General features: G+C 45.8%; 1 protein-coding gene across 1 annotated transcript in view; it reads left to right on the forward strand.

The window, feature by feature from the left end:
• Positions 1-24,331, forward strand: part of MYL3 (myosin light chain 3) — a 55,004-nt gene that overhangs the window by 25,448 nt on the left and 5,225 nt on the right. Inside the window, exons 3-6 of the mRNA XM_063122920.1 lie at positions 7,241-7,390; positions 12,484-12,657; positions 15,183-15,260; positions 16,509-16,544. Of these exons, the coding sequence (XP_062978990.1) occupies positions 7,241-7,390; positions 12,484-12,657; positions 15,183-15,260; positions 16,509-16,537 (431 nt within the window). The 3' untranslated portion in view covers positions 16,538-16,544. The remainder of the gene's footprint in view (positions 1-7,240; positions 7,391-12,483; positions 12,658-15,182; positions 15,261-16,508; positions 16,545-24,331) is intronic.

The following is a 24,331-nucleotide window of genomic DNA, read 5'->3' on the forward strand; positions in this document are numbered from 1 at the left end:
TGTGATACCTACCTGGGAGAAATTTTGGGAGAATTTCTCCTCCCCATGGAGAAATTGGGTGAGGTTGTCCCCCCCCCAATTTCACTACCCACAAATAAGGTGGAGAATTTAGAGGGGGCACTTGCACACAGCTCTACCCACAATACTCAAAACTCAAAGTGAACCGCCCAGAGAGCTTCGGCTATTGGGCGGTATAAAAATGTAATAAATAAATAAATTAAATAAATAAATAAAGTGTACCAGTTAATCGAAAATGATTGGGGACCCCTGAGTACTATGTTTCCTCCTGAACCACCCACTCACTCTAGCTTTGATGGGCCAAGGGCTTGACCACAGGAGACCCTACTTGAAGACCATCGTCAGTGCTCCATGGCCTGAGATGTAAGGCGTTAAGCTGAAGCGGTTAAGCCAGCAGAGTACAAACCTGTCGCTGCAAACTCACGTGGGGACAGGGATTTGCTACAGTATTGTTGCCCTGCAAGGGAAGCTTTATTCGCATTTGATTTACAAATCCAAGGAGCCAAATGTGTGTTCGGCACCACACTGTCCCATATGCTGTGCACATTTGGGCTTTGCCAGCCCACCCCCGCTCGGCACAGTTTCTCTCCCCCAAATCTGACAGCCAAAATAAGAAATGGTTCATTTCCGTACGTTCTTCCTTTACTGTATAAAACATTTGGCATTGAAAACTCCCCCCTCCCCGTTCCATAGTTAAATTCGCAGCTGATTTGTTGCAGAGACGCAGCCTGTCTTGAGGAATCATCACTTCTCTGGCACGCTTTTCACCCTCCCCGAAGACAGTAAGATCCATTTTCTGCCTGTCAGAGTAAATTTCTTCATATTCAAGACAGAAAGAACGTGAGAATATAAGGTGAAGCAGACAGATTCACCCAAGCTGTCCCTACCATTAGGCAGAGTGACGCAGTTGTCTCAGACATCAGATGCTGTGAGGCGGCAGCAAGATATTGAAAGAGAGCCACTGTGGTGGAGGGAGAGATGGTTCTGTCAGTTTCACTTTCTCCCACATTCAAATTATTTCAGCCTGAAGTTCCCCACCCCATCCTGTTCATAAAGTAATTTGTAAGTTTCACTAAGTTCTTATCCAGCAACGAAACGAAAAACTTTCTCACCCTTCTGCCCTAGCCAAATTCAATAGGTACAACTATTTCCAGCATGGCGAAGGACATGTTTTACCTGCCTGGTGTGCAAAACTGTTAAAGGCTATTAAAGATGAGGCCGTGACAACCCTGGTTCACCATCACAAACGTGGTTGACTAAACATTGATTCGAACCCCGACTTTTAAGAGCTAAGCATTCAAACGTTGGGATGTTGGGCAAATCCACAATGGATTCAAATAAATTCCGATTTCTACGAATCCAGCCTGTGGATCCTACAATGGATCTGGTTTTCCCCCTGAGTTACATGGATTCTGTGGACTTCTGGACCAGTTTTTCATTGGGGGGGGGGTTGCACTAATTTGCATTATGATAATTCACATTAGTGAGTCCTCATTAATGCATTTGTGCAAGTACTCAAATGTGCATTAGTACTAATGTGAATTGCTGCAAGTAGAATGAAACTGTAGTAAAAAAAAAATTTGATTCTGTCAATGAGCAGACAACAGAACAAAAGACAGCTGAAAATCTGTGACACACACAAGGAATAGATTTATACAATCCATGCATCCTCACTCAAAGCCTTCTGCCTCGATGGCTGAATCTAGACATTTCTCCCACCTTCAGTTTTCTTAAATTTCAAATTCTTTCCATCAGCTTAATGAAGAATTCTACAAACGTTTGATGAGTTCTTACATCAAATGAACTGGAACAAAATGCCCATCCTCCTGAGTGCCATGCTCACGCCTGGCTTCCATGCATTGAGCAGAATGGGGATCCCCCCCCCCTAAATAAAAGTGAATGTGGGAGAAACCCAAACGGATAGATTCTTTCACCCAGGCCCAGGGCTTTGAGTGATTAGCTTTTCCAAAGGCATGGCTAAACAAGGAGGATGGAGGGGTAAGATCTCACGATTCTGTGATGCACAAAATCATCCCCCTCGTCTACACACGGCATGCGACATCCCAGGAGGAAGAGGACGTCACACCTGCCATTTTGGATTTATTTTTTAATTGGGAAAGAGCACAGGAGTGCTCCTACAAAAAAGTAAGGCTTTTATTTTTATTTTTAAGAAGACCCCACTCCTCCCTCCCACCCACCCCATGGCTGGCTCCCGGCTCCTCGTGGTTACTCGCGAGGAGCCAGGACAAAACCGCAATGGCGGGCCACACCTCCCGCGATCTCGGGATCATCCTGAGACCGTGGGAACAATCGGAATTAAAGGGTAGGGCGATATCCCAGGGCAAGGGAGGGAGTTTTTGTGAACGTCCCTGCTTCCAGGATGCCCTGTAAGTCACGTGGATGCACAGGGATGATCCCGGGACCATCCCCGGGATATTGCCCTGTCTAGACATGCCCCAAGTCTGTCTTTGAATCTTGGTATATTCAGCCATGTTTATGGTGGTGAATTAGGGATGCTGTCTCTTTATTTTCTTTTCTTTTTCTGACTGGCTCCTTATGTATCCCAGCTACATGGTGGGCAGGTACATCACAATCCACTCCATGCTGGGAATAGCGGCACCTACCGGTACATATGGGTGATCCTTTTGTTTTAGCGTTGTCATTTTTAGAATTGACCAAAAATTGCAAAGTTCTCTGTATTCAAGGGAGAAAGAGCATGAGATTCAATTGGTCCAAAATATGGCAGCCAGGCTGGTCACTGGTACACCTAGGCCGGATCTACACTATTGCTTTAAAGCACTTTATAACAGTTTTATAGGGTTTTAAAGCAGTTAAAGCACTTTATAACTGTTATAAAGTGCTTTAAAGCAGTAGTGTAGATCCAGCCCTAGAGGTGACCACATTACACCAGTTTTAAAATCTCTTCACTGGCTGCCAATTAGTTTCCGGGCGAAGTATAAAGTGTTGGTTTTATCACCTTTAAAGCCCTACATGGTTTGGGTCCAGGCTACCTGCGGGATCGCCTTCTCCCGTACAATCCACCCTGCACACTCAGGTCCTCTGGGAGAAATCTACTTCAGCTAGCAAAAACTAGATTAACAACTGTTACCCAGAGGACCTTCTCTTCTGCTGCCCCCAGATTGTGGAATGGCCTACCGGAGGAGATTCATCAACTTCACAGTCTTTTAGAGTTTAAAAAAGCAATAAAGTCTGATCTCTTCCGGCAGGCCTATCCAGTGAAATTTTAGAATGTTTTAAAGATGTTTTAAAGAGGTTTTAATCACATGTGGTATGTTTTTAATCAATTTTTAACGTGTATTTTGTATCATGTTTTTATACTGTTTTATACTTTGAATGGTTTTAGTTTTTGTGAACCTGAAACTATCTGCTGCACGCCAACGCTGCTATCTTTCCGGCGCCAGGTTAAGACTTTCCTCTTTGCCCAGGCACATAGCGGCACATCTCAATCACCCACATGTTTAGTTTTTAAAGGCTTTTAATGCTTTATGTGTGTATGTTCTGTGTTTTAGAATTTTAAATTTTGTATACTCATTTTTATCTCATTTTTTTAGAATTTCTGAAAACCGCCCAGGGAGCCCTGACTATGGGGGCGGTATATAAGTGTAATAAATAAATAAATAAATAAATAAATAAATAAATAAATAAATAAATAACTGCCCAGGGAGCTTCAGCTATTGGGCGGTATAAAAATGCAATAAATAAATACAATTAAATTAAAAAAACACACACACTTTGAATGGGGGAGAAAGCGAAACTGACAAATTTGCCCATCCCTATTCATGGCCTGACACCCCTTTGTCGACATCCACCTATCAGGGTCAGCACAGTGCACAACATTAGGGGCTATGACACACACACACACACACACACACCGCATGACAAGAGCACACAAACAAGGCTTCCATTTTGTGCACCCACGCACCCACCCACCCCCACTGGCTTCTAAAGCTCAAGAAACGTTCGCTCAAGTTCCCAGATCCAACTGTTGGTTTTGGGCTCCCATGGAATTTGATCTAGTGAAATTGCTTCCATATCTGTCGAGGCTGTTCTGCTTCCAAGACAGTCACCACAGCCTCGGCCCACTGTCTGCGGCGATAGGACAAGGCCTGGGCTTTCTCTGACAGCTCCTATATGAACCCAGTGACAGCGCGGCTCCTGCTGACAAAGATTTTTGTTGGTAATGACGGCCCAGGAGGAAGCAGGAGGACAAACCATTGGGATGGGGGAGGGGGTCCATGTTTGTTCAGCTGCTGTCAAAGTGGAAGCCTCGTTCCTCTGCAAATAGCAGAGCTTGAATCTGGGATGCTTCACAGAGAAAATATAAAGGGACATTTAGGTTGCGTAAACTTGGCACCAAGCAGTCTATAATTCCAACATTGGGGTAAAAGAAAATACCAATTTCCGGTGGGGTAGAAATACTCTTTTTCTCACATAGAATCATAGAATAGCAGAGTTGGAAGGGGCCTACAAGACCATCGAGTCCAACCCCCTGCTCAGTGCAGGAATCCACCCTAAAGCATCCCTGACAGATGGTTGTCCAGCTGCCTCTTGAAGGCCTCTAGTGTGGGAGAGCCCACAACCTCACCAGGCAACTGATTCCATTGTCGTACTGCTCTAACAGTCAGGAAGTTTTTCCTGATGTCCATCTGGAATCTGGCTTCCTTTAACTTGAGCCCGTTATTCTGTGTCCTGCACTCTGGGAGGATCGAGAAGAGATCCTGGCCCTCCTCTGTGTGACAACCTTTTAAGTATTTGAGGAGTGCTCTCATGTCTCCCCTCAATCTTCTCTTCTCCAGGCTAAACATGCCCAGTTCTTTCAGTCTCTCTTCATAGGGCTTTGTTTCCAGACCCCTGATCATCCTGGTTGCCCTCCTCTGAACACGCTCCAGCTTGTCCGTGTCCTTCTTGAATTGTGGAGCCCAGAACTGGACGCAATACTCTAGAGGAGGCCTAACCAGGGCCGAATAGAGAGGAACCAGTACCTCCCGTGATTTGGAAGCTATACTTCTATTAATGCAGCCCAAAATAGCATTGGCCTTTCTTGCAGCCATATCGCACTGTTGGCTCATATCCAGCTTGTGATCTACAACAATTCCCAGATCCTTCTCGTTTGTAGTATTGCGGAGCCAAGTATCCCCCATGTGCTCCTTGGTCAACGAAGTGAATTCCGTTCAGTGCATCTCATCGTTTCCACTGCTGGTGGTGGCTGTTGTTCCTTGAGCAATCAATCCCTCACCCCCAAACCCCCTTGGCTGCTCTTCCTTTCATCTTAACGGATCAGGCATATTGGTGATCCCAGCAAACAAGGGATCACATATTAGATAATATTAATACATATTAGATAGGATTAATGCAGTTTTGCTATGTGAAGACGTCACTGGTGAAGTCCGTTAAGAATGAGAGACAGAGGCCCTTTCTACACTAGTGATATACGGCACGTTTGTGACTCACTGACGTTTGCAGGTTGTTTAGATGGCATTGTCAACCTCCTGCATATTTCACCCCATACATTGTCTCTTCCCCTGAGGGCTCTTCCCCACAGCCAGAGACAGTGGAAAAAGCAGGCCCAAAGGAGAGGGCTATATCCCGGGGCAAGGGAAGGCTGAACCCTCTCTGATCCCGAGATCCCCTGTGCATCATGTGGATGCACAGGGACGATCCCGGAGTTTACCCTGGGATAAAGCCCCATCTAGTAAGGCCTAAGTTTCCCGTTATTCTTTTTCAAACTGACGTTCAAGTTTCGCCAGTTCAACTTACAGTAGGGTGACAGTATGAAAAGGAGGACAGGACTCCTGTATCTTTAACAGTTGCATAGAAAAGGGAATTTCAGCAGGTGTCATTTGTATATATGGGGAACCTGGTGAAATTCCCTCTTCATCCCAACAGTTAAAGCTGCAGGAGCTATGCTAGAGTGACCAGATTTAAAAGAGGGCAGGGCACCTGCAGCTTTAACTGTTGTGATGAAGAGGGAATTTCACCAGGTTCTCCATATATACAAATGACCCCTGCTGAAATTCCCTTTTCAGTACAACTGTTAAAGATACAGGAGCCCAGTCCTCCTTTTCATATGGTCACCCTAACTTACAGCTATATGAAATGCACAACAGCAAAATAACCCTAACACTCTGAAATATCGAACTACACAAAACAAGTCAAAATGACAATGATGCAGACAACATTAGAAGGCTACAATGCAAAGAACACTTTGGCGATTGCAATACGTCAAAAACTGAGGCCTCATTCCCAGTGAAGCGGTCACTCCATGTCTGGGCCGTACCACTTCAGACTACAGTTGGGGGCTTATGTGAAAAAATGATCTTCCATTCTGATTTCCTGAACTCAGAAAAATAACATGGAAGATGAACACTAAGCTCCGCACCCGCATGCTGGGTTTTGCTCTCCCCCAATTATTATTATTATTATTATTATTATTATTATTATTAATAATAATAATAAGAAGAAGGAGCAGAATTCATATGCCCTCATGACTTTTGTAGTCATACAGCCCATTAAATAGCTTGACTATCTCACTGTTGACAATTCAGCTTAGGTTAATGCATTCTGTCAGAGATTGTCACAATGTCCTCTCGTAATTTAATTAGAACTTTTCTGGGAATTAATGTAAGATTTTTAAAAACTGTTTGTACAAAGGGCTGTTGCCCTGCCCTGGAGTGCCTCCAAGGACTTTCACAGAGATGGGTCTTTTAGTAATTCCCAACTTATACAACTTATGTGAGGAACCACTTGACCTGACCGGTTCCCATCTTGTAGTTCTTCCAGGAAGTCCAAATGCATCGGAATGCAAACACATCTGATAACGAGTTCAACAGCAAACATTCGTCGAACTTTTTCCCATTTGAAAACCAAAGAAAAACATAAGGGTCACTCTCTCCGATTGAGAGGACTTTAAAAAAAATAATAATACAGAAAATTAAAGCTTGAGATCACATTTGGCTTCTTCATATGTTCATGGAATTTGTTAAGCCGCATCCATTCCTCAGGACCTTTTTGACCCTCACCCTTTCCTCCTGTCCCCTTCCATCATGTCTCACACCACCTCCTCAAATTTTAGACTGTAAGCTTTTCAGGGCAGGAACAAAACTGTAGTGAACCACGCCTGTTACTCAACAGAACCCTGCCTACAATGTTGGCATGACAGGGAGACTAATTTTCATGGTGGTCTTCTTTCTGCCTGTTCCAGAATTTAAGGAAGTCTTCGAGCTCTTTGACAGAACTCCGAAGGGGGAAGTGAAAATCATGTACTCGCAGTGTGGAGATGTCTTGAGGGCTTGCGGGCAGAATCCCACCCAGGCAGAAGTTCTCAAGGTCCTCGGACGGCCCAAACCAGACGGTTAGAGTCTTTCTTTTCTATTTTCATGATGGCTGCTTCGCAAAACAGGTTTTGCTCCAAAGACCCGTCTTAGCCTTTGGGCATTAACGAACAGTGAGCCTCGCTGATATTTCCTTCCACTGGGCCATTGCGCAACAGCTATGTATCCTTTGCCATAAACACAGAACCTTCATGGGAGAGGTGATGTTTGTCCTGTCCTGGATGGAGTTGCACTCTCCCTAAAGGATCGGGTCCATAGTTTGGGGTGCTCTTGGATCCAGAACTGTCACTTGAGGCACAGGTGAACTCATGGCAAAGAGCACCTTTTATCAGCTTAGGCTGATATACCAACTGCGCCTTTATCTGGACTGAGATAGCCTAGCTACAGTTATCCATGCTCTGATAACCTCTCGTTTGGATTACTGCAATGCATTATACGTGGGGCTGCCTTTGAAAATGGTCCGGAAGCTTCAGCTGGTACAAAACAGGGCAGCATGTTTACTAACAGGGACTGGCTGACGAGACCACATCACGCCAATCCTTTTCCAGCTTCAATGGCTGCCAGTCCAGGTCCGGGCCCGATTCAAGGTACTGGTATTAACATTTAAAGCCCTAAACAGCTTGGGGCCACGCTATCTGAAGGAACGCCTCCTCCCATATGTACCTGCCCGGACCCTAAGGTCATCCTCAGGGGTCCTTCTCCGTGAGCCCCTGCCAAAGGAAGTGAGGCATGTGGCTACCAGGAGGAGGGCCTTCTCTGCTGTGGCACCCCGGCTGTGGAATGAGCTCCCTAAGGAGGTTCACTTGGCGCCTACATTATATACTTTTAGATGCCAGGTGAAGACCTTTTTATTCTCCCAGCATTTTAACAGTCTATAAATACATTTTAAAACTCAGTGTTTTAAATTTGTAATTTTGCATTGCTGCTGTTTTTATCTGGTTGAGCTTTTATACTGTATTTTATATTATGGTTTTATACTGTTGTTCTATACTTTGAATGTTTTTAATTTTTGTGAACCGCCCAGAGAGCTCCGGCTATTGGGCGGTATAGAAATGTAATAAATAAATAAACAAACAAACAAACATTTATTTATTTATTTATTCATTTATAATATTTATTTACTGCTCCCTATTCAACATTTTGGAGTGGTGTACAAGATAAAATAAAATAAAAGAGGAAAGCATTAAATAGCAATAGAAATAGAACATTAAATAAGGTGGGGCTTGGATGACAACTGAAGGTTCGAAATTCAGAGATGGGACTTGAAGAAAAACAAGACCTTCATCAATTTATTTTACAATTCCCTCCTTTGTTACGACAGGCCTTTGGCAAATAATCTGGGCTTCCATCTAAGTATTTTAAATGATTGATGTTTTAATATTGTAATATATTTAATATATTTTTAACTTCTGTATTTCTTTTCATAGGTTTTACAATATATATGTTTTTAATTTTGAAAGGCCGCCTTGAGGCCCCAGTATTGGGCAAAAGGAGGTATACAAATAAATATAGTAATAATAATTCTAACAATAAACAGAATAAAACACCTTAAAATAGAATTTTAAAAGAAGCAAAATGAAAAGTGAACCGTGAACCATGGTTGGTTATTAAGGAAAGGCTTCCTGGAACGATTGCATTTTCAGGAGGTGCCGAAAGGAATACAAAGTTGGCGCCTGCCTGACCTCCAGAGACTGGGAATTCCACAGGAGGGGGGCCACCACGCTAAAGGCTCTTCCCCGGTGGACTCCAATCGGAGGGTAGGTCTATGTGGAACCACCAGAGCAGGCCCTCAGATGATCTCAGTGACTGGGCAGGTTGGTAAGGTATCCTGGTCCCAAGTTGTTTAGGGCTTTATACACAAGTACAAGAACCTTCAACCTGGCCCGGTAGCGAATAGGCAGCCAGTGCAGTTCCCTCCGCAGAGGAGTTCCATGCTGGAAAGGGGCAGCTCCAGACAACAGCCGAGCTGAAGCATTCTGCACTAGCTCCAGCTTCCGGAGCAGCTTCAAGGGCAGCCCCACATAGAGCGCGTTGCAGTAATCCAATCTTGAGGTTACCAATGCCTGTACCACATCTCCCCTATCCTTGCAGCCCCTTGGGGTGAGGCTCCAAGGCCTCAGCTCAGCTTAGAGGCTGGCATGCCTGCCACACACCCAGGTTATAAGGGCCTGTATTATCAGTTCACACGATGGTGGGCTCAAGATTCTCGCTTTTCCTTCAATAGTGTCAGGCAGCAGTTGAGCTTCCTGATGGCTGGATTCTTGTTTTTTGCCATGCCAAATCTGTGATCTGTAACTAATGCAAGTTGTAGCCATTTTTAACCCACTTTGGCCTTATTATTATTATTATTATTATTATTATTATTATTATTATTATTATTCCCATACTACATCTCCCACCGACGCAAACATGTGTAATAATGTCTGTTTCTCCTGAATTAAAAACAAGACATCTTGCATGAAGAAGCGGTATCCCTCTCAAGAAAGAAATAAATAAATCCGAAACCAAAATCTCAAAATGGGAGCAGAGAGGGCTGCGGTGGAGTAGATTCATGTGTAAGATTTGCAACAAGGCCAGGCAAAACCCATGATTGGTTTTTGGGTGAGCGTTTTGGAATTTGTGATGCAATTCATCTTGGGTCTGATCATTAAAGAAATTAAACGCAGCAGTAAAAGAGTTCTCCCCAACATTAATTCATAGCATACTCACAAACAAGGAACACATGCTGCCATCCAGGCATCCATCAATTTGAGACCCACCAAGCTGAATGAAGTCCATCAGTCCCAAACAAAAACTGCTTTGTTTTCAGTTTTAGGCAATTGAGAAAAACAGGAGTTTTTCATCTGGCCTTAGCTAGAACTACTGTTTAGCCTGCAACAGAGCAGGGAAGATCCCGCGATGCGTTTATCGCGAGATCCCTCCTCTGTTTACATGCGATGCGTGATGCCCTCAGAAGGAGAGGCGTCGCACCCGCCATTTTTATTTTTACTTTTATTTATTTATTTAGGCATTTTTATGCTGCCCTTCAAGCAAAAAAGGGTATCACGGCAGCTTACAAAAGTATTTCTTGACAGTCACTGCCCACGGGCTTACAATGTAAAAGACATGACACAAAAGGAAAGGGGACTGGGAGGGAGGAGGAGTGGGGGGGAAGGAAAGCAAATTCAGGCACTACAATCTTAGTTGCAAAGTTCAGCAGTTAAAGTTGGTAGGAGGAGGGAAGGGGCTCTCAGCCGAAGCTGAACCAAGGCACGATGGAGAGGTGCCTGGCTGCTGCTTCCTCCCTCATTGGAGGCGTCTGCAGAGACAGTTGGTAGCAGGAGGGAGGGGGGTCTCAGCTGGAGCTGGACCCAGGCACAATGGAGAGGTGCCTGGCTGCTGCTTCCTCCCTCACTGGTGGCCTCTGCAGTGACAGTTGGTAGCAGGAGGGAGGGGGCTCTCAGCTGGAGCTGGACCCAGGCACGATGGAGAGGTGCCTGGCTGCTGCTTCCTCCCTCACTGGTGGCCTCTGCAGTGACAGTTGGTAGCAGGAGGGAGGGGGAATCTCAGCTGGAGCTGGACTCAGGCACGATGGAGAGGTGCCTGGCTGCTGCTTCCTCCCTCACTGGTGGCCTCTGCAGAGACAGTTGGTAGCAGGAGGGAGGGGGCTCTCAGCTGGAGCTGGACGCAGGCACGATGGAGAGGTGCCCGGCTGCTGCTTCCTCCCTCACTGGTGGCCTCTGCAGTGACAGTTGGTAGCAGGAGGGAGGGGGGTCTCAGCTGGAGCTGGACCCAGGCACAATGGAGAGGTGCCTGGCTGCTGCTTCCTCCCTCGCTGGTGGCCTCCACAGAGACAGTTGGTAGCAGGAGGGAGGGGTGGTCTCAGCTGAAGCTGGACCCAGGCACTATGGAGAGGTGCCTGGCTGCTGCTTCCTCCCTCACTGGTGGCCTCTGCAGTGACAGTTGGTAGCAGGAGGGAGGGGACTCTCAGCTGGAGCTGGACCCAGGCACAATGGAGAGGTGCCTGGCTGCTGCTTCCTCCCTCGCTGGTGGCCTCTGCAGTGACAGTTGGTAGCAGGAGGGAGGGGGAATCTCAGCTGGAGCTGGACCCAGGCATGATGGAGAGGTGCCTGGCTGCTACTTCCTCCCTCATTGGAGGCCTCTGCAGAGACAAAAAGATTTTGAAATATATTTTTTTCATTTTAAAAAAGAATTAAAGGGGCAGCAGCACACAAACGCTCATGTGCTAAAGGTAAGTGTTTTTTTTTTAAATTTAAAGTACTTTCCCCACTCCCCTCACCTTACCCCCGATGGACACAATGCTTCTGAGGAGCGCTGCACTCCGTGTGTGGCTCCCGGCTCCTCGCGAGGAATCGCACGGAGCTGGGTCAACCCGCAGCAACCAACCATACGTTCTATGGTCTTGGGACCACGGAAAAACCAGGGCCAAGGGGGAGGGCTATATCCCGGGGCAAGGGAGGAATGATCCCTCCCTGATCCCGGGATCCCCAGTGCATCATATGAACGCACAGGGACGATCCCGTGGATCACCCTGGGATAAAGCCCCATCTAAATATGGCCTTAGTATAGTGGACTGTGTTGGGCTTGGCTAGTAAAAAGTTAGCCAGGCGTGGCATAATCCATTTCTCTTTTCTCTTCCTTCCTTCCTTTAAAGAAGTAAAACAAGCAAGCAGAAGACTTTGGTTATACATCTGTTACTGGGTTATACTATTTCAGACCACTGTTGATACATCATTCTTTTTAATTCCCCATGGTGTCAACATATCCTTCCATGTTCCACATGGGCATTCCAGGGAAAAACTATTCCATGCAAACTTATCCTCAGCATGCTAGTTTTGCATGAAGAAAGATTTCTTATATGTGAAAGTGTGCTTCAATATCCGATCTCTCGCCTTCAGTGTGAAATGAGATAGCCTAGCAAGAGATACGCCATGCAGGGCCTCTGCTTGTCTCTTTTAACTCTAAATTGGGTCTCCGAGGAGGCCAACACTCATTTGTCAAGATGGCAGGAGTAGAGGACAGCTCTGCTGAGCCTCCCTAAGGGAGGAAGATAAGTTGTGTGTCAAATGGATTGCCCGCTCTATCCTTCATTTCCCCGTTTGTCCGTTGACAGAAATGGCTACCAAGATGCTGGACTTTGACACCTTTCTGCCTATGCTCCAGCACGTTGCGAAGACCAAAGATGTCGGTACCTTTGAGGATTTTGTGGAAGGTCTACGAGTTTTTGACAAGGAAGGAAATGGCACTGTCATGGGGGCTGAACTCCGCCATGTGTTGGCAACTCTTGGTAAGCACACCCTACAATCTTGAGGCAGGGCCATCTCAGCGATTTTTGCAGGGAAGAGGTATTTTTGCTCCAATGCTTTTCTCCTACTCTGCTCCCATATAGACAAATTACAGAGGCCAAAAGTAGAAGGCTGCTCAGACAGTGGGTCTATACTGGCTATTTTTTCTTTGTTTGTTTCAATGGTCTGCACAGTATAATAGCCCAAAATTAGATACTTCATCCATCCAGTTGGCAGGAAAAATGAATTGAGAAAATCTATGATTGCAATTCTAATGATGCTCTAGAAGTCATTAGGTGTCCTCGCCATTAATTAGATGTGGGCAAAACCCACTCCAAAGGAGAAATTGGGGGACGTGTTGGTAATAGAATGTGGAAAAAACCCTGAAGTTTCCTTAGTAAAACTGTGGCTGGAATCCTTGTGTAACTCCAATGGTCTAACCATTTGCGGAGGGTTAACTGAGAAAATCCATACGCAAAAGAACAAAATTTTACTTGAAAGCGAAGCTAGATGGATTTTGAAATGGTATCATTTAGTATCACAAGAGTTAAATTAAGCTTTAGATTTTCCATCTCCAGTATAATAACATAAATGCATGCATTTCCAAGGTACTTTTCACAGCCTTGAAAGCCAGAAGCGTGTTCTTTTGTAGGGTGACCATATGAAAAGGAGGACAGGGTTCCTGTATCTTTAACAGTTGTAGAGAAAAGGGATTTTCAGCAGGCGTCATTTTTATACATGCCACACCTGGTGAAATTCCCTCTTCATCACAATAGTTAAAGCTGAAGGAGCCCTCCTCTCTTTAGTATCTGGTCAAGAGAGCAGGGCTCCTGCAGCTTTAACCGTTATGATGAAGATGAAATTTCACCAGATGCTACATACATTCAAATGACACTTGCTGAAATTCCTTTTTCTATACAACTTTAAAGATACAGGAGCCCTGTCCTCCTTTTCATATGGTCACCCTATTCTTTTGTTTCCTTTTAAAATGAAAAGTGAGGTACTTGGAGTAAGGAATTCTGTGATAGTGTGATGTGATCACAGGAAAATGGATGGAACACACATGGCTTCTGTAGGGTGACCCTATGAAAAGGAGGACCGGGCTCCTGTATCTTTAACAGTTGTACTGAAAAGGGAATTTCAGCAGGTGTCATTTGTATATCTGGAGAACCTGGTGAAATTCCCTCTTCGTCACAACAGTTAAAGCTGCAGGTGCCCTGCCCTCTTTTAAATCTGGTCACTCTAGTATAGCTCCTGCACCTTTAACTGTGGTGATGAAGAGGAAATTTCACCAGGTTCCCCATATATACAAATGACACCTGATGAAATTCCCTTTTCAATACAACTGTTAAAGATACAGGAGCCCAGTCCTCCTTTTCATAGGGTCACACTATTTAACAGTTGCATAGAAAAGGGAATTTCAGCAGGTGTCATTTGTATATATTTATTTATTTATTGCACTTATATACCGCTCCCATAGCCAGGACTCTCTGGGCGGTTTACAGAAATTCTAAAATTGAGATAAAAACAAGTATACAAAAATTTAAAATTTAAAACACAGAACATACACACATAAAGCATTAAAAACCGTTAAAAAACTAAACGTGGGTGATTAAGATGTGCTGCCATATTCCTGGGCAAAGAGGAAAGACTTAACCTGGCGCCGGAAAGATAGCAGCGTTGGTGCCAGGCACGACTCGTCAGGGAGATCATAGTCTGGGGGCCACCACCGAAAAGGCTCTGTCTATATATGGAGAACCTGGTGAAATTCCCTCTTCATCACCACAGTTAAAGTTGCAGGTGCCCTGCCCTCTTTTGTATCTGGTCACTCTAGTATAGCTCCTGCACCTTTAACTGTGGTGATGAAGAGGAAATTTCACCAGGTTCTCCATATATACAAATGACACCTGCTGAAATTCCCTTTTCTATGCAACTGTTAAAGATACAGGAGCCCTGTCCTCCTTTTCATAGGGTCACCCTAGTTTCTGTTTACCCTAATTTTGCAGGGTTGTTTACAGCTGGAGTTCACCGCTACTTCGAATGCCCCCAAGACTACAATCCAGGCAACATTACTCTAAAACAGACCTTGAAAAACTTTGTAAAGAGCACTTTCATGGCATGGCAGAAGCTGTGATGAAAACCTCCAAAGCTTAATTGTATAAGGTCCCATCTTTTGTTGCTTTGGCTATTGTAATTAGATTTTGTGTTGTTAAACATGAAAATCTGAGTTCTTTTGGAAAGGGTGAGAAATCTGTTGAACTGGTATTTTATGTGAAAATATCCAGTTCGTACCTCCTGAGACTGAACACGTCCTTGGTAATGAACTGCATAAATTTCCCGGGATTGCAAAAAATGTACAAATGTAAATTGGGGGGGGGGGAATACACAGGAAACCATTTTTCAGAGTGCGAAAAAAGTCTTGCTGGAACATCCTTGGCAATGGAAAGAACGGGAATCTCAATGAAGATGAGTTTGAAAGATTCACCTATAAACAGTTATCTTATGTTCTTTTTTTGGTCTTCTCTAGGAGAAAGACTGACTGAGGAGGAGGTTGATAAGCTAATGTCTGGCCAGGAAGATTCTAATGGTTGCATCAATTATGAAGGTATGACGGATCTAGAAACAGACGACTCTGAACTCCCCTGGGGTTTAGGGGGTTCTAATTAACTGGGGCTGTACAGGATCCATCCCACTCCAGAAGATCAGAGAATTTGTGGCCTTATGGGAAGAGCTATGGTAAGATCCACATGTGAAGGACAATTAGGAGCAGGTAGTTGCTTACGGCCATCTGGGCTGACTTGGGGGCAGGTGGGACCAATCTGATGAAGTCCATAGCTCAAGGCTTGATGTCAGCTAGAGCTCTGTCTCTTAAGTCAAGTCACAAGGAATGTAATGGACTAGTGGATTGGTTTGAAGCCATGCATCAAATGATGCAGTCCAATAGCTTGAAATTGTGCCAATAGTTTATCCAGTGAGGACCTTGAAGACAGTGAAATGCCTTTAAAGACTGACCCAGGTTCTTCCCCCAAATTTGGAGTTTGATAACTTGTCACCTCCTTCCATCTACCTTCTGCCTGTGGGCCCATAAGGACAAGCAAATGACCCTGAGGTAGGGTGAATTCTCTCAACCAAGGGGACTTGGTTGTCACCCGAACTACCAGTAAGGAGCATTTCAGCACAAATCAGGTGCAGAACTTGAACTCAGGTTCTGCAAGCCCATCTGGGCCAATGATCCTGCCTGAGGATATTATCAGAGGGATCAACTTCAGAGAGGTCTGAGGTTGGATCTCAACAACAATATATTGCACCAAGATTTGACTTGGCGACCATCAGACCTTGGGGAACAGGATGAAGAATGGTGCAGGATTCCCACAGCTTTCACAAACCCGTTGAGGCAGGAATCTTGGGATTTGCATGCAAAGTGAATCTGCCCTGTACCAAGCCGCTGCATCAGGGGTGGGAAATCACTGGGTGTCTGGGGACCACTTTCCACCCCTGGCCCTCAAGTGGGCTGCACTTCTGCTGCCACCACACCACCAAATTCAGAGGCAGCAAAGAACAATTGCCGTTTTGCCACTGAATTTCCTCATCAATCAACCACAGAGGCTTAAATGCTTGCTTTCAACGTGAATTTGTCCTTCTTGAAACTCCATAAGCAGTTTGCTGCAGAAGTTCAGTGGCAAACCATTAATCCCCTCCCCCAATGAATTTCAGCAGTGCAGGGGCCACACTTTATGCCCCACCCACATGGTGGAGCACATGGCTCAGGCGTTGTCCTCTGTTGAGATCCACCATCCCTTTGGGAGCCCAAATGTGGGATATCAATGTCACTTCCTTCTTCCATTTCTTTCAGCATTTGTGAAGTATATTATGGCAAGCTGAATACCGGGTAAGCTCACCAAGTTTGCAATTCTTTTGTTGTTGTTTTAAGAACTTCCACTGATTGACAGCTTTACTCTCTGGCTTTACAATTAACAGTCTGATTTAGGGTGACCATATGGAAAGGAGGACAGGGCTCCTGTATCCTTAACAGTTGTATTGAAAAAGGAATTTCAGCAGGTGTCGTTGTTATGCATGCAGCACCTGGTGAAATTCCTGCTCCATCACAACAGTTAAAGCTGCAGGAGCCCTGCCCTCTTTTGTATCTGGTCACTCTAGCATAGCTCCTGCAGCTTTAACTGCTGTGATGAAGAGGGAATTTCACCAGGTGCTGCATGCGGAAAAATGACACTTGCTGAAATTCCCTTTTCAATACAACCATTAAAGATACAAAACCCCTGTCTTCCTTTTCACATGGTCACCCTAGTCTGATTAAAATAAATAAATAAATAAAATAAATGGATAGAATATGGCTACTAGGAGGAGGGCTTTCTCCGCTGTGGCACCCCGGTTGTGGCATGAGCTCCCCAGAGAGGTCCGCCTGGCGCCTACACTGTACTCCTTTCGTCGCCAGTTGAAGACCTTTTTATTCTCTCAGTATTTTAACACTTAATTTTAACTTAAATTTAAATTTTACTGTTCTAACTCTGTATTTTAATCTTATATCAATTTTGCTGCGTGGTTTTTATCCTGGTTGTGCTTTTTTATACTGTACTTTGTATTTGTGCTTTTAACCTGTTGGTTGTTTTATTATGGTTTTAATTTTTGTGAACCGCCCAGAGAGCTTCGGCTATTGGGCGGTATAAAAATGCAATAAATAAATAAATAAATAAATATCACAGAACCTCAATGAATGGTGCCTTGCTGATTATAAAAAAAAAAAATGATGGGTTTTATCGTTTAGGCTGCAATCCTATTCACACTTACCTGGGGTAAGTCTCATTGAACTCAATGGCACCTATTTATTTATTTATTTTAAAAAATATTTATATCCCACCCTGTATCACTAAGATCTCAGGGTGGTGTACAGATAAAAACATACATTATAAAACAATAAATATACTCAGTTAAAAACAAACCTACTTCTAAGATAGGGAGACCATATGAAAAGGAGGACAGGGCTCCTGTATCTTTAAGAGTTGCATTGGAAAGGGGATTTCAGCAGGTGTCATTTGTATATCTGGAGAACCTGGTGAAATTCCCTCTTCGTCACAACAGTTAAAGCTGCAGGTGCTCTGCCCTCTTTTAAATCTGGAGGGGATCTACACAGTGTACTGAAGGCGCACGGAAGCACCTTCAGTGCGACCCGAAAGCGATTGTGTAGATCCTGCTGGAAGAGGCGGAGGAGGCGGCGGCTGGGGAATCCGGCCGCGTCCTTGCCTCCTCCGCCACCCACCTCCCCGCCAGCCTCATCCCAGCCACGGAGGTGGGGGGCGAGACCCCCTCCCGCTGCGGACCAGGCTCCTCCTTCTCTGCCCAGGCCAGCCCCAGCCCGAGCACGTCCTCTGGGCTGATCATGAGGCCAGCGGGGAGGTGGGTGGCGACAGCGGTGGCAGTGGCAAGGACGCCTCCTCCTCCGCCTCCTCTTCCAGGGCAGGATCTACACACGCGCTTTCGGGTCGCACTGAAGGCGCTGACGTGTGCCTTCAGTCCGCTGTGTAGATCCCCTCCTGATCACTCTAGTATAGCTCCTGCACCTTTAACTGTGGTGATGAAGAGGGAATTTCACCAGGTTCCCCATATATACAAATGACACCTGCTGAAATTCCCTTTCCTATGCAACTGTTAAAGATACAGGAGCCCGGTCCTCCTTTTCGTATGGCCAACCCATTAGTCTAAGAAGACATGCATTGGATCGCATGGTTAATAGGGGTGTGCACGGACCCCCCGCTCCGCACCGCTTCGCCCATACTCCACTCCTCTTCGCCGCGGAGCTCCGGCTCCGAATCGGCGCTCCACAGTGGAGGGGAGTGGCGCCAGGTAAGGCCGGTAGAGGAGGGCGGGAGGTTTACCGGGCCCTGCCGCCATCGCCGCCCGTGTGGCGATGGCGGCAGAGCCCGGTAAGGGACCAAGGGGGAGGGGGGCCTTACCTGCCTCCGTCGGCGGTCTGTCGGCGTCTTCAATTGACCCCGTGGTTCAACCAGGAAGTCTGGGCCGCAAGCGGCCCAGACTTCCTGATTGAACCATGGGCTCAATTGAAGACGTCAACGGACCGCCGACGGAGGCAGGTAAGGGAGAGGAGGGCGGGGGGAGGTTACCGGGCCCTGCCGCTGTCACCGCATGGGCGACAGCGACAGCGTCAGGGCCCGGTAAACCCCACTTACCTCTCCGGTGGAGCTCTGGATCGAGGCGAAGGATCCGCCTTCATCTCGATCATCTTCGCCACGCTCCGCCGGCCCCCCAATCCTCTTCACCTCCGTCTTAAGGGCAGGCGAAGCCCCCCGCTCTGCTTCTAATTCGCCGGTCCGATTAGAAGTGGAGCACATCCCTAATGGTTAATAAACAAAAGCTCATTCATTAGTAATGACAACCAGCTGTATTATTTGGTTTGTCATCAATTCTGAGAATGTGCAAAGATCTCCGTTGGTTGGTTCACTCAAACTGAAGCAGCAGCACTGTGAGCCAGCTTTGAGGACAGTTTTCTTCCTGGAAGGAAAAAAAACAGCCATGGCCAAGCAATGTGACGACTCCATATCTGTGTTTATATTCTTTTGGCTCTTGGGAAAAGGTTGACCTAAGAACCAAGCTCCATCTATTTTAGCCAAAAAAAGGGGGTGCATGCCTTAGATAAGTACGGGAAAACAATCCTAACATTTCCTGTTTTTCTGTCCTGGTTTATTTATCTCCTCTTTCCTCCTGATCTTGTTTGCATAGTGATATTCAGAATTATCACTCCCTCCCCCCTGGTTGTATCTCTTCACCAAAACCCCAGGGAATAAGCCAACGAGAGTTAAAGATAAATCCAGACTGCTGAATCTTTTTCTGCACAACATCTAATCCATTGCCAAATTGTAGGCTGCTTTTCAAACACTGTTGGTTTTCTCTGGAAACACATGGGCATCCACAGAACTGGTCCGAACCAGAGGAGGCTGGCTGGGGGCTTCCTGAGCGCTGCTGGGTGTGAGGCAGTCAGATCATAGAATGCCTAGACTGTGCCAGCTGCTTTAGCCCCATTTGTGATGCTTTTGAGCTTCAAAGATTTAATGATTTTAGAAGATTGAAGGCTGGTGTCTTAAATTCCGGTGGGGCTGTGAATCCATTCTGGGTTTCAATCAGGGCCAGCTAGAACTCAAAATGGGTTATCCAAGGTGCTGAACCCTATCCCCAAAATAGGTTCAGGACATGGGATAGCTGCTTTAGAGTCCTTCAAGAGGCAGCTGGACAACCCTCTGTCAGGGATGCTTTAGGGTGGATTCCTGCCTTGAGCAGGGGGTTGGACTCGATGGCCTTGTAGGCCCCTTCCAACTCTGCTATTCTATGATTCTATGATTCTATGAAGCCTCATGCCTTTGGGTTTAGACTTTCAAAGTGGCTTCCTAGCCTGGCTGGTTCTATTATACGTGTGTGCATGAACACCCATGTGAATATGCATGTACACACACACACATATTCACATATGCTGGATAGGGGATCAATGCAGGAGCGATATATTATAGGCGCAGCACAGAGCTGGAATTAAACGAGAAACCAAGTTGTGGTTTCCCATGGCCTGTTCCTTTTTCCTCTCTCCATGCTGAGAAAGGAATCCATGCTGCAGTTCCTCTAGAGGAATCCAAGGGGGCTGTTTGGGCCAGATGTGGAACCTTTGCAAGATTAGGCCCATGGGCCAGAGTTGATGGGCTTGCTCTCCTGTCTTCTGATGATACTTTATCTTTCAATTGGACTTGAACTGGCTGGTCAGCCCTTTAAATGGAGCAGAGGTGGGAGATCTTGGGTACATCTTGGCCTGCACCTTCCATCAGCCCTACTCAGCAAAGCCAGTGGTGAGGCATGATGGGAGCTGCAGGCCAAAACATACAGAGAACTACAAGTTGCACAACCCTGAAATAGAGGGTGCCTTCAAATAGAGAACTGACCTCTCCGAAAGCACTTCAAATTGAGAACTTTCCTCAGTAAATCATAGAATCATAGAATAGTAGAGTTGGAAGGGACCTATAAGGCCATCGAGTCCAACCCCCTGCTCAATGCAGGAATCCACCCTAAAGCATCCCTGACAGATGGTTGTCCAGCTGCCTCTTGAAGGACTCTAGGGTGGGAGAGCCCACCACCTCCCTAGGTCACTGGTTCCATTGTCGTACTGCTCTAACAGTCAGGAAGTTTTTCCTGATGTCCAGCCGGAATCTGACTTCCTGTAACTTGAGCCCGTTATTCCGGGTCCTGCACTCTGGGATGATCGAGAAGAGATCATGAGGACACATGGCCACCCTACTTAGAGAAAGAGGTCTCCCCAGATCCAAGATCTTTGGGATTGGACCAGGAACAATCTGCATGTAAAGTGCAAGAAGAGCCTGGCTGCCAAATTGGACCAAAACCTCATCTAGTCCAGAAATCTGTATTCCATCGTGGCCCATTAGAAGCTTCTAGGAAACCAGGAACAGAACAGGGAAGAAATAGCCTTACTCTGTTATTTAGAGGTTGACTTCTCTTGAATATGGGGATTCCGTTTAGCTAGTATGTCCAATAGTTGATAATAGATTCATTCTTCAATGAATTTGTTTGATTCAGGGGTGGGCAATTTTGAAAAGTCTGAGGGGCATTTTGCCCAAACAGGTCTTCCGCCATGCAGGCTGTTCCCCTTGATGGCACCATTTGAAAATTAAAAAAATGGCATCAGGAGTGACTAAGGAGCACCAAAAGGCTCAAAATTAACTTGTTTTCAAGCTCATTGTGACCCTTTTGGTCCTCTGTGGTAGCTATAGAACACGAAAGGGGAGAAGCCCTTTCAGTGTCCTCACTGTGGAGAAAGCTACCACCGGAAAAATGATTTGGTAAAGCATATGAAGGATCCGTGCAAAGAGTAATGTTGCATGTTTTTGTGGTTTTTAATTTTTGTATGTTGTTTTTAAATGTTTTATCTTATGTGGACCACCCAGAGAGCTTCGGCAATGGGGCGGTATATAAATGAAATAAAAATAAATAAATAAATAAATAAATGGTTCCAAAATGGCCACTCCAGATGCTTTAAGAACATAAGAAGGTCCCTGTTGCTGGATCAGGCCAAGGGTCCATCTAGTCCAGCACTCTGTTCACACAGTGGCCAACCACCCATCGGCCAGGGATGAGCAAGCAGGACATTGTCCAACAACACCCTCCCACCCATGTTCCCCAGCAACTGGTGCACACAGGCTCACTGCCTCAAATCCTGGAGATAGCAACCAACCATCAGGGCTAGCAGCCATGGATAGCCTTTGCTTCCAGGAATTGATCCAACCCCCTTTAAAAGCCATCCAAATTGGTGGCCATCACTACATCCTGTGGCAGTGAGTTCCATAACTTAACTATGCGCTGTGTGAAGAAGTCCTTCCTTCTCTTTGTCCTGGATCTCCCACCCATCACTTTCATGGGATGACCCTGGGTTCTAGTATTTTGAGAGAGGGAGATAAATGTCTCCCTGTCCACATTCTCCATACCATGCCTAATTTTGTACACCTCTATCATATCTCCCCTTGGCCTCCTCGTCTCCAAGCTAAACAATCCCAGTTGATGTCACCTTCCCTCCTAGGGGAGATGCTCCAGCCCCTGAATCATTTTAGTTGCCCTTTTCTGCACTTTTCCCAGTGCTATAATATCCTTTTTTAAGTATGGTGACCAGAACTGTACACAGTACTCTAAGTGTGGTCGCACCATAGATTTGTATTAGGGCAGTACAGTACAATACTGGCTGTTGTATTCTCAATTCCTTTTCTTATAATGCCTAACATGGAGTTAAAATAAGAAAAGGACGTACTTTTTTGTTTTTCTAATTTTGGAGAACAGCTGGAGGCGGCAGTGAGAGGCAATGGTGTGTGTGTGGGGGTGCAAGCATCCCATGGGATATACGTCGACCAGACGTGGTCTAATCCCTCCATTAAAACCATCAGCAAACCAGGTAGCAACTTCTATAACTTAATTAACTATTCTGAGGTGTAGTATGTGGAACAAGCCCCCCTCCCCATCATGAATCCTAGGAACACCCTATGATGACATCACTCTCTATCCCTTCTGCTACCTTCCAACTGGGGTGGGGGTTGGGGGTTGGAGGGCAAGAAATGGACAAACATGCAATGTCTGAGTTCATTGAGGTTCTCCGAAACCTTTGCCATAGCCCCCTTTGCCTTGCTTGCTTTCCCAAATGCATCTTCTTCTTTTCTTTTCATGTTTTAAAAGTGCACCATTTTTCCCAATTGGAGAAAAACATATTATTTAAAACGCACCTTTTCCAGGCCACAGCTAGACCTAAGGTTTCTCCTGGGATCATCCTGGGTTCGCCCCTGCCTGAGTACTGGATCCCCTGTGTGTCACCTAGATGAACAGGTTTGACCCCTGGATGATCCAGGGATAAACCTTAGGTCTAGCTATGGCCCCAGACTAAAAATGTGTGCACCCCCTTCCTACAGGCTAAAATGTGAACATGCGAACTTCATAGAATCATAGAATAGTAGAGTTGGAAGGGGCCGACAAGGCCATCGAGTCCAACCCCCTGCTCAATGCAGGAATCCACCCTACAGCATACTTGACAGATGGTTGTCCAGCTGCCTCTTGAAGGCCTCGAGTGTGGGAGAGCCCACAACCTCACTAGGTAACTGATTCCATTGTCGTACTGCTCTAACAGTCAGGAAGTTTCTCCTGATGTCCAGCTGGAATCTGGCTTCCTTTAACTTGAGCCCGTTATTCCGTATCCTGAACTCTGGGAGGATCAAGAAGAGATCCTGGCCCTCCTCTGTGTGACATCCTTTCAAGTCTTTGAAGAGTGCTATCATGTCTCTCCTCCATCTTCTCTTCTCCAGGCTAAACCTGCCCAGTTCTCTCAGTCTCTCTTCATAGAGCTTTGTTTCCAGACCCCTGATCATCCTGGTTACCCTCCTCTGAACTTGGTGGTGGGGATTTGCACAAATGCGTGCATTTTGGGATGTGGCTAATTGAGCATGTGCAGACTTTTGACCACGAGTGCAAGTTTGGGAAATTGTGAACATTTCCAGAGAATTGCGTTCACTTTTGGAGTTGCAGGCAGGACACGTTCACATGATTTGCGAAAGAAACGAAATTCTTCTCTGTCCTTCGTGTCACCATTGCTTTATTCTCAGCCCACACAGAGAGCCTCTTTCTTTGGCTACATTCCCTGCCAAGGTTGAAAAGGCTTGATAATATGGAGCAATTTGTTACATCCGCCATAGCTTTATTTATTTATGTTTTACCCCTTGGGGGTCAAGTGCCTGTTTGTCTCTTGGCCTGTTCTTCTTGGACAACTTCCAGCTTCTATATAGGCAAATTTCCCAGATTTGGTCTGGTTTGATTTCTTGCCATGAGCAGTTCAGAGATGATGCAAACCTCAGCTTTGTTCCTTTGGATGGATTTATTGAATGGGCAGAAATATTTCATGTTAGGGTCTTCATTTTCATTCCGAGCTACTTTCTGAAGCTTAGAACAACATTTCCTTATCTTGCAACAACATTGTGAAGTCAATAAGATCTCCTACTTCTGATTTGGTGGGGACAGGGGCTGTAAGCAGAACAGGGCCTAAAGCAAGCCAGATGAAGCCTGGAGAAATGGGTTGAGGTGAGGGTGCAGAACCGTTTTCTGGTGGGGGACTGGACTGAC

Source organism: Elgaria multicarinata, chromosome 1 (genome assembly GCF_023053635.1).
Source record: "Elgaria multicarinata webbii isolate HBS135686 ecotype San Diego chromosome 1, rElgMul1.1.pri, whole genome shotgun sequence".
Classification (NCBI taxonomy): Eukaryota; Metazoa; Chordata; class Lepidosauria; order Squamata; family Anguidae; genus Elgaria; species Elgaria multicarinata.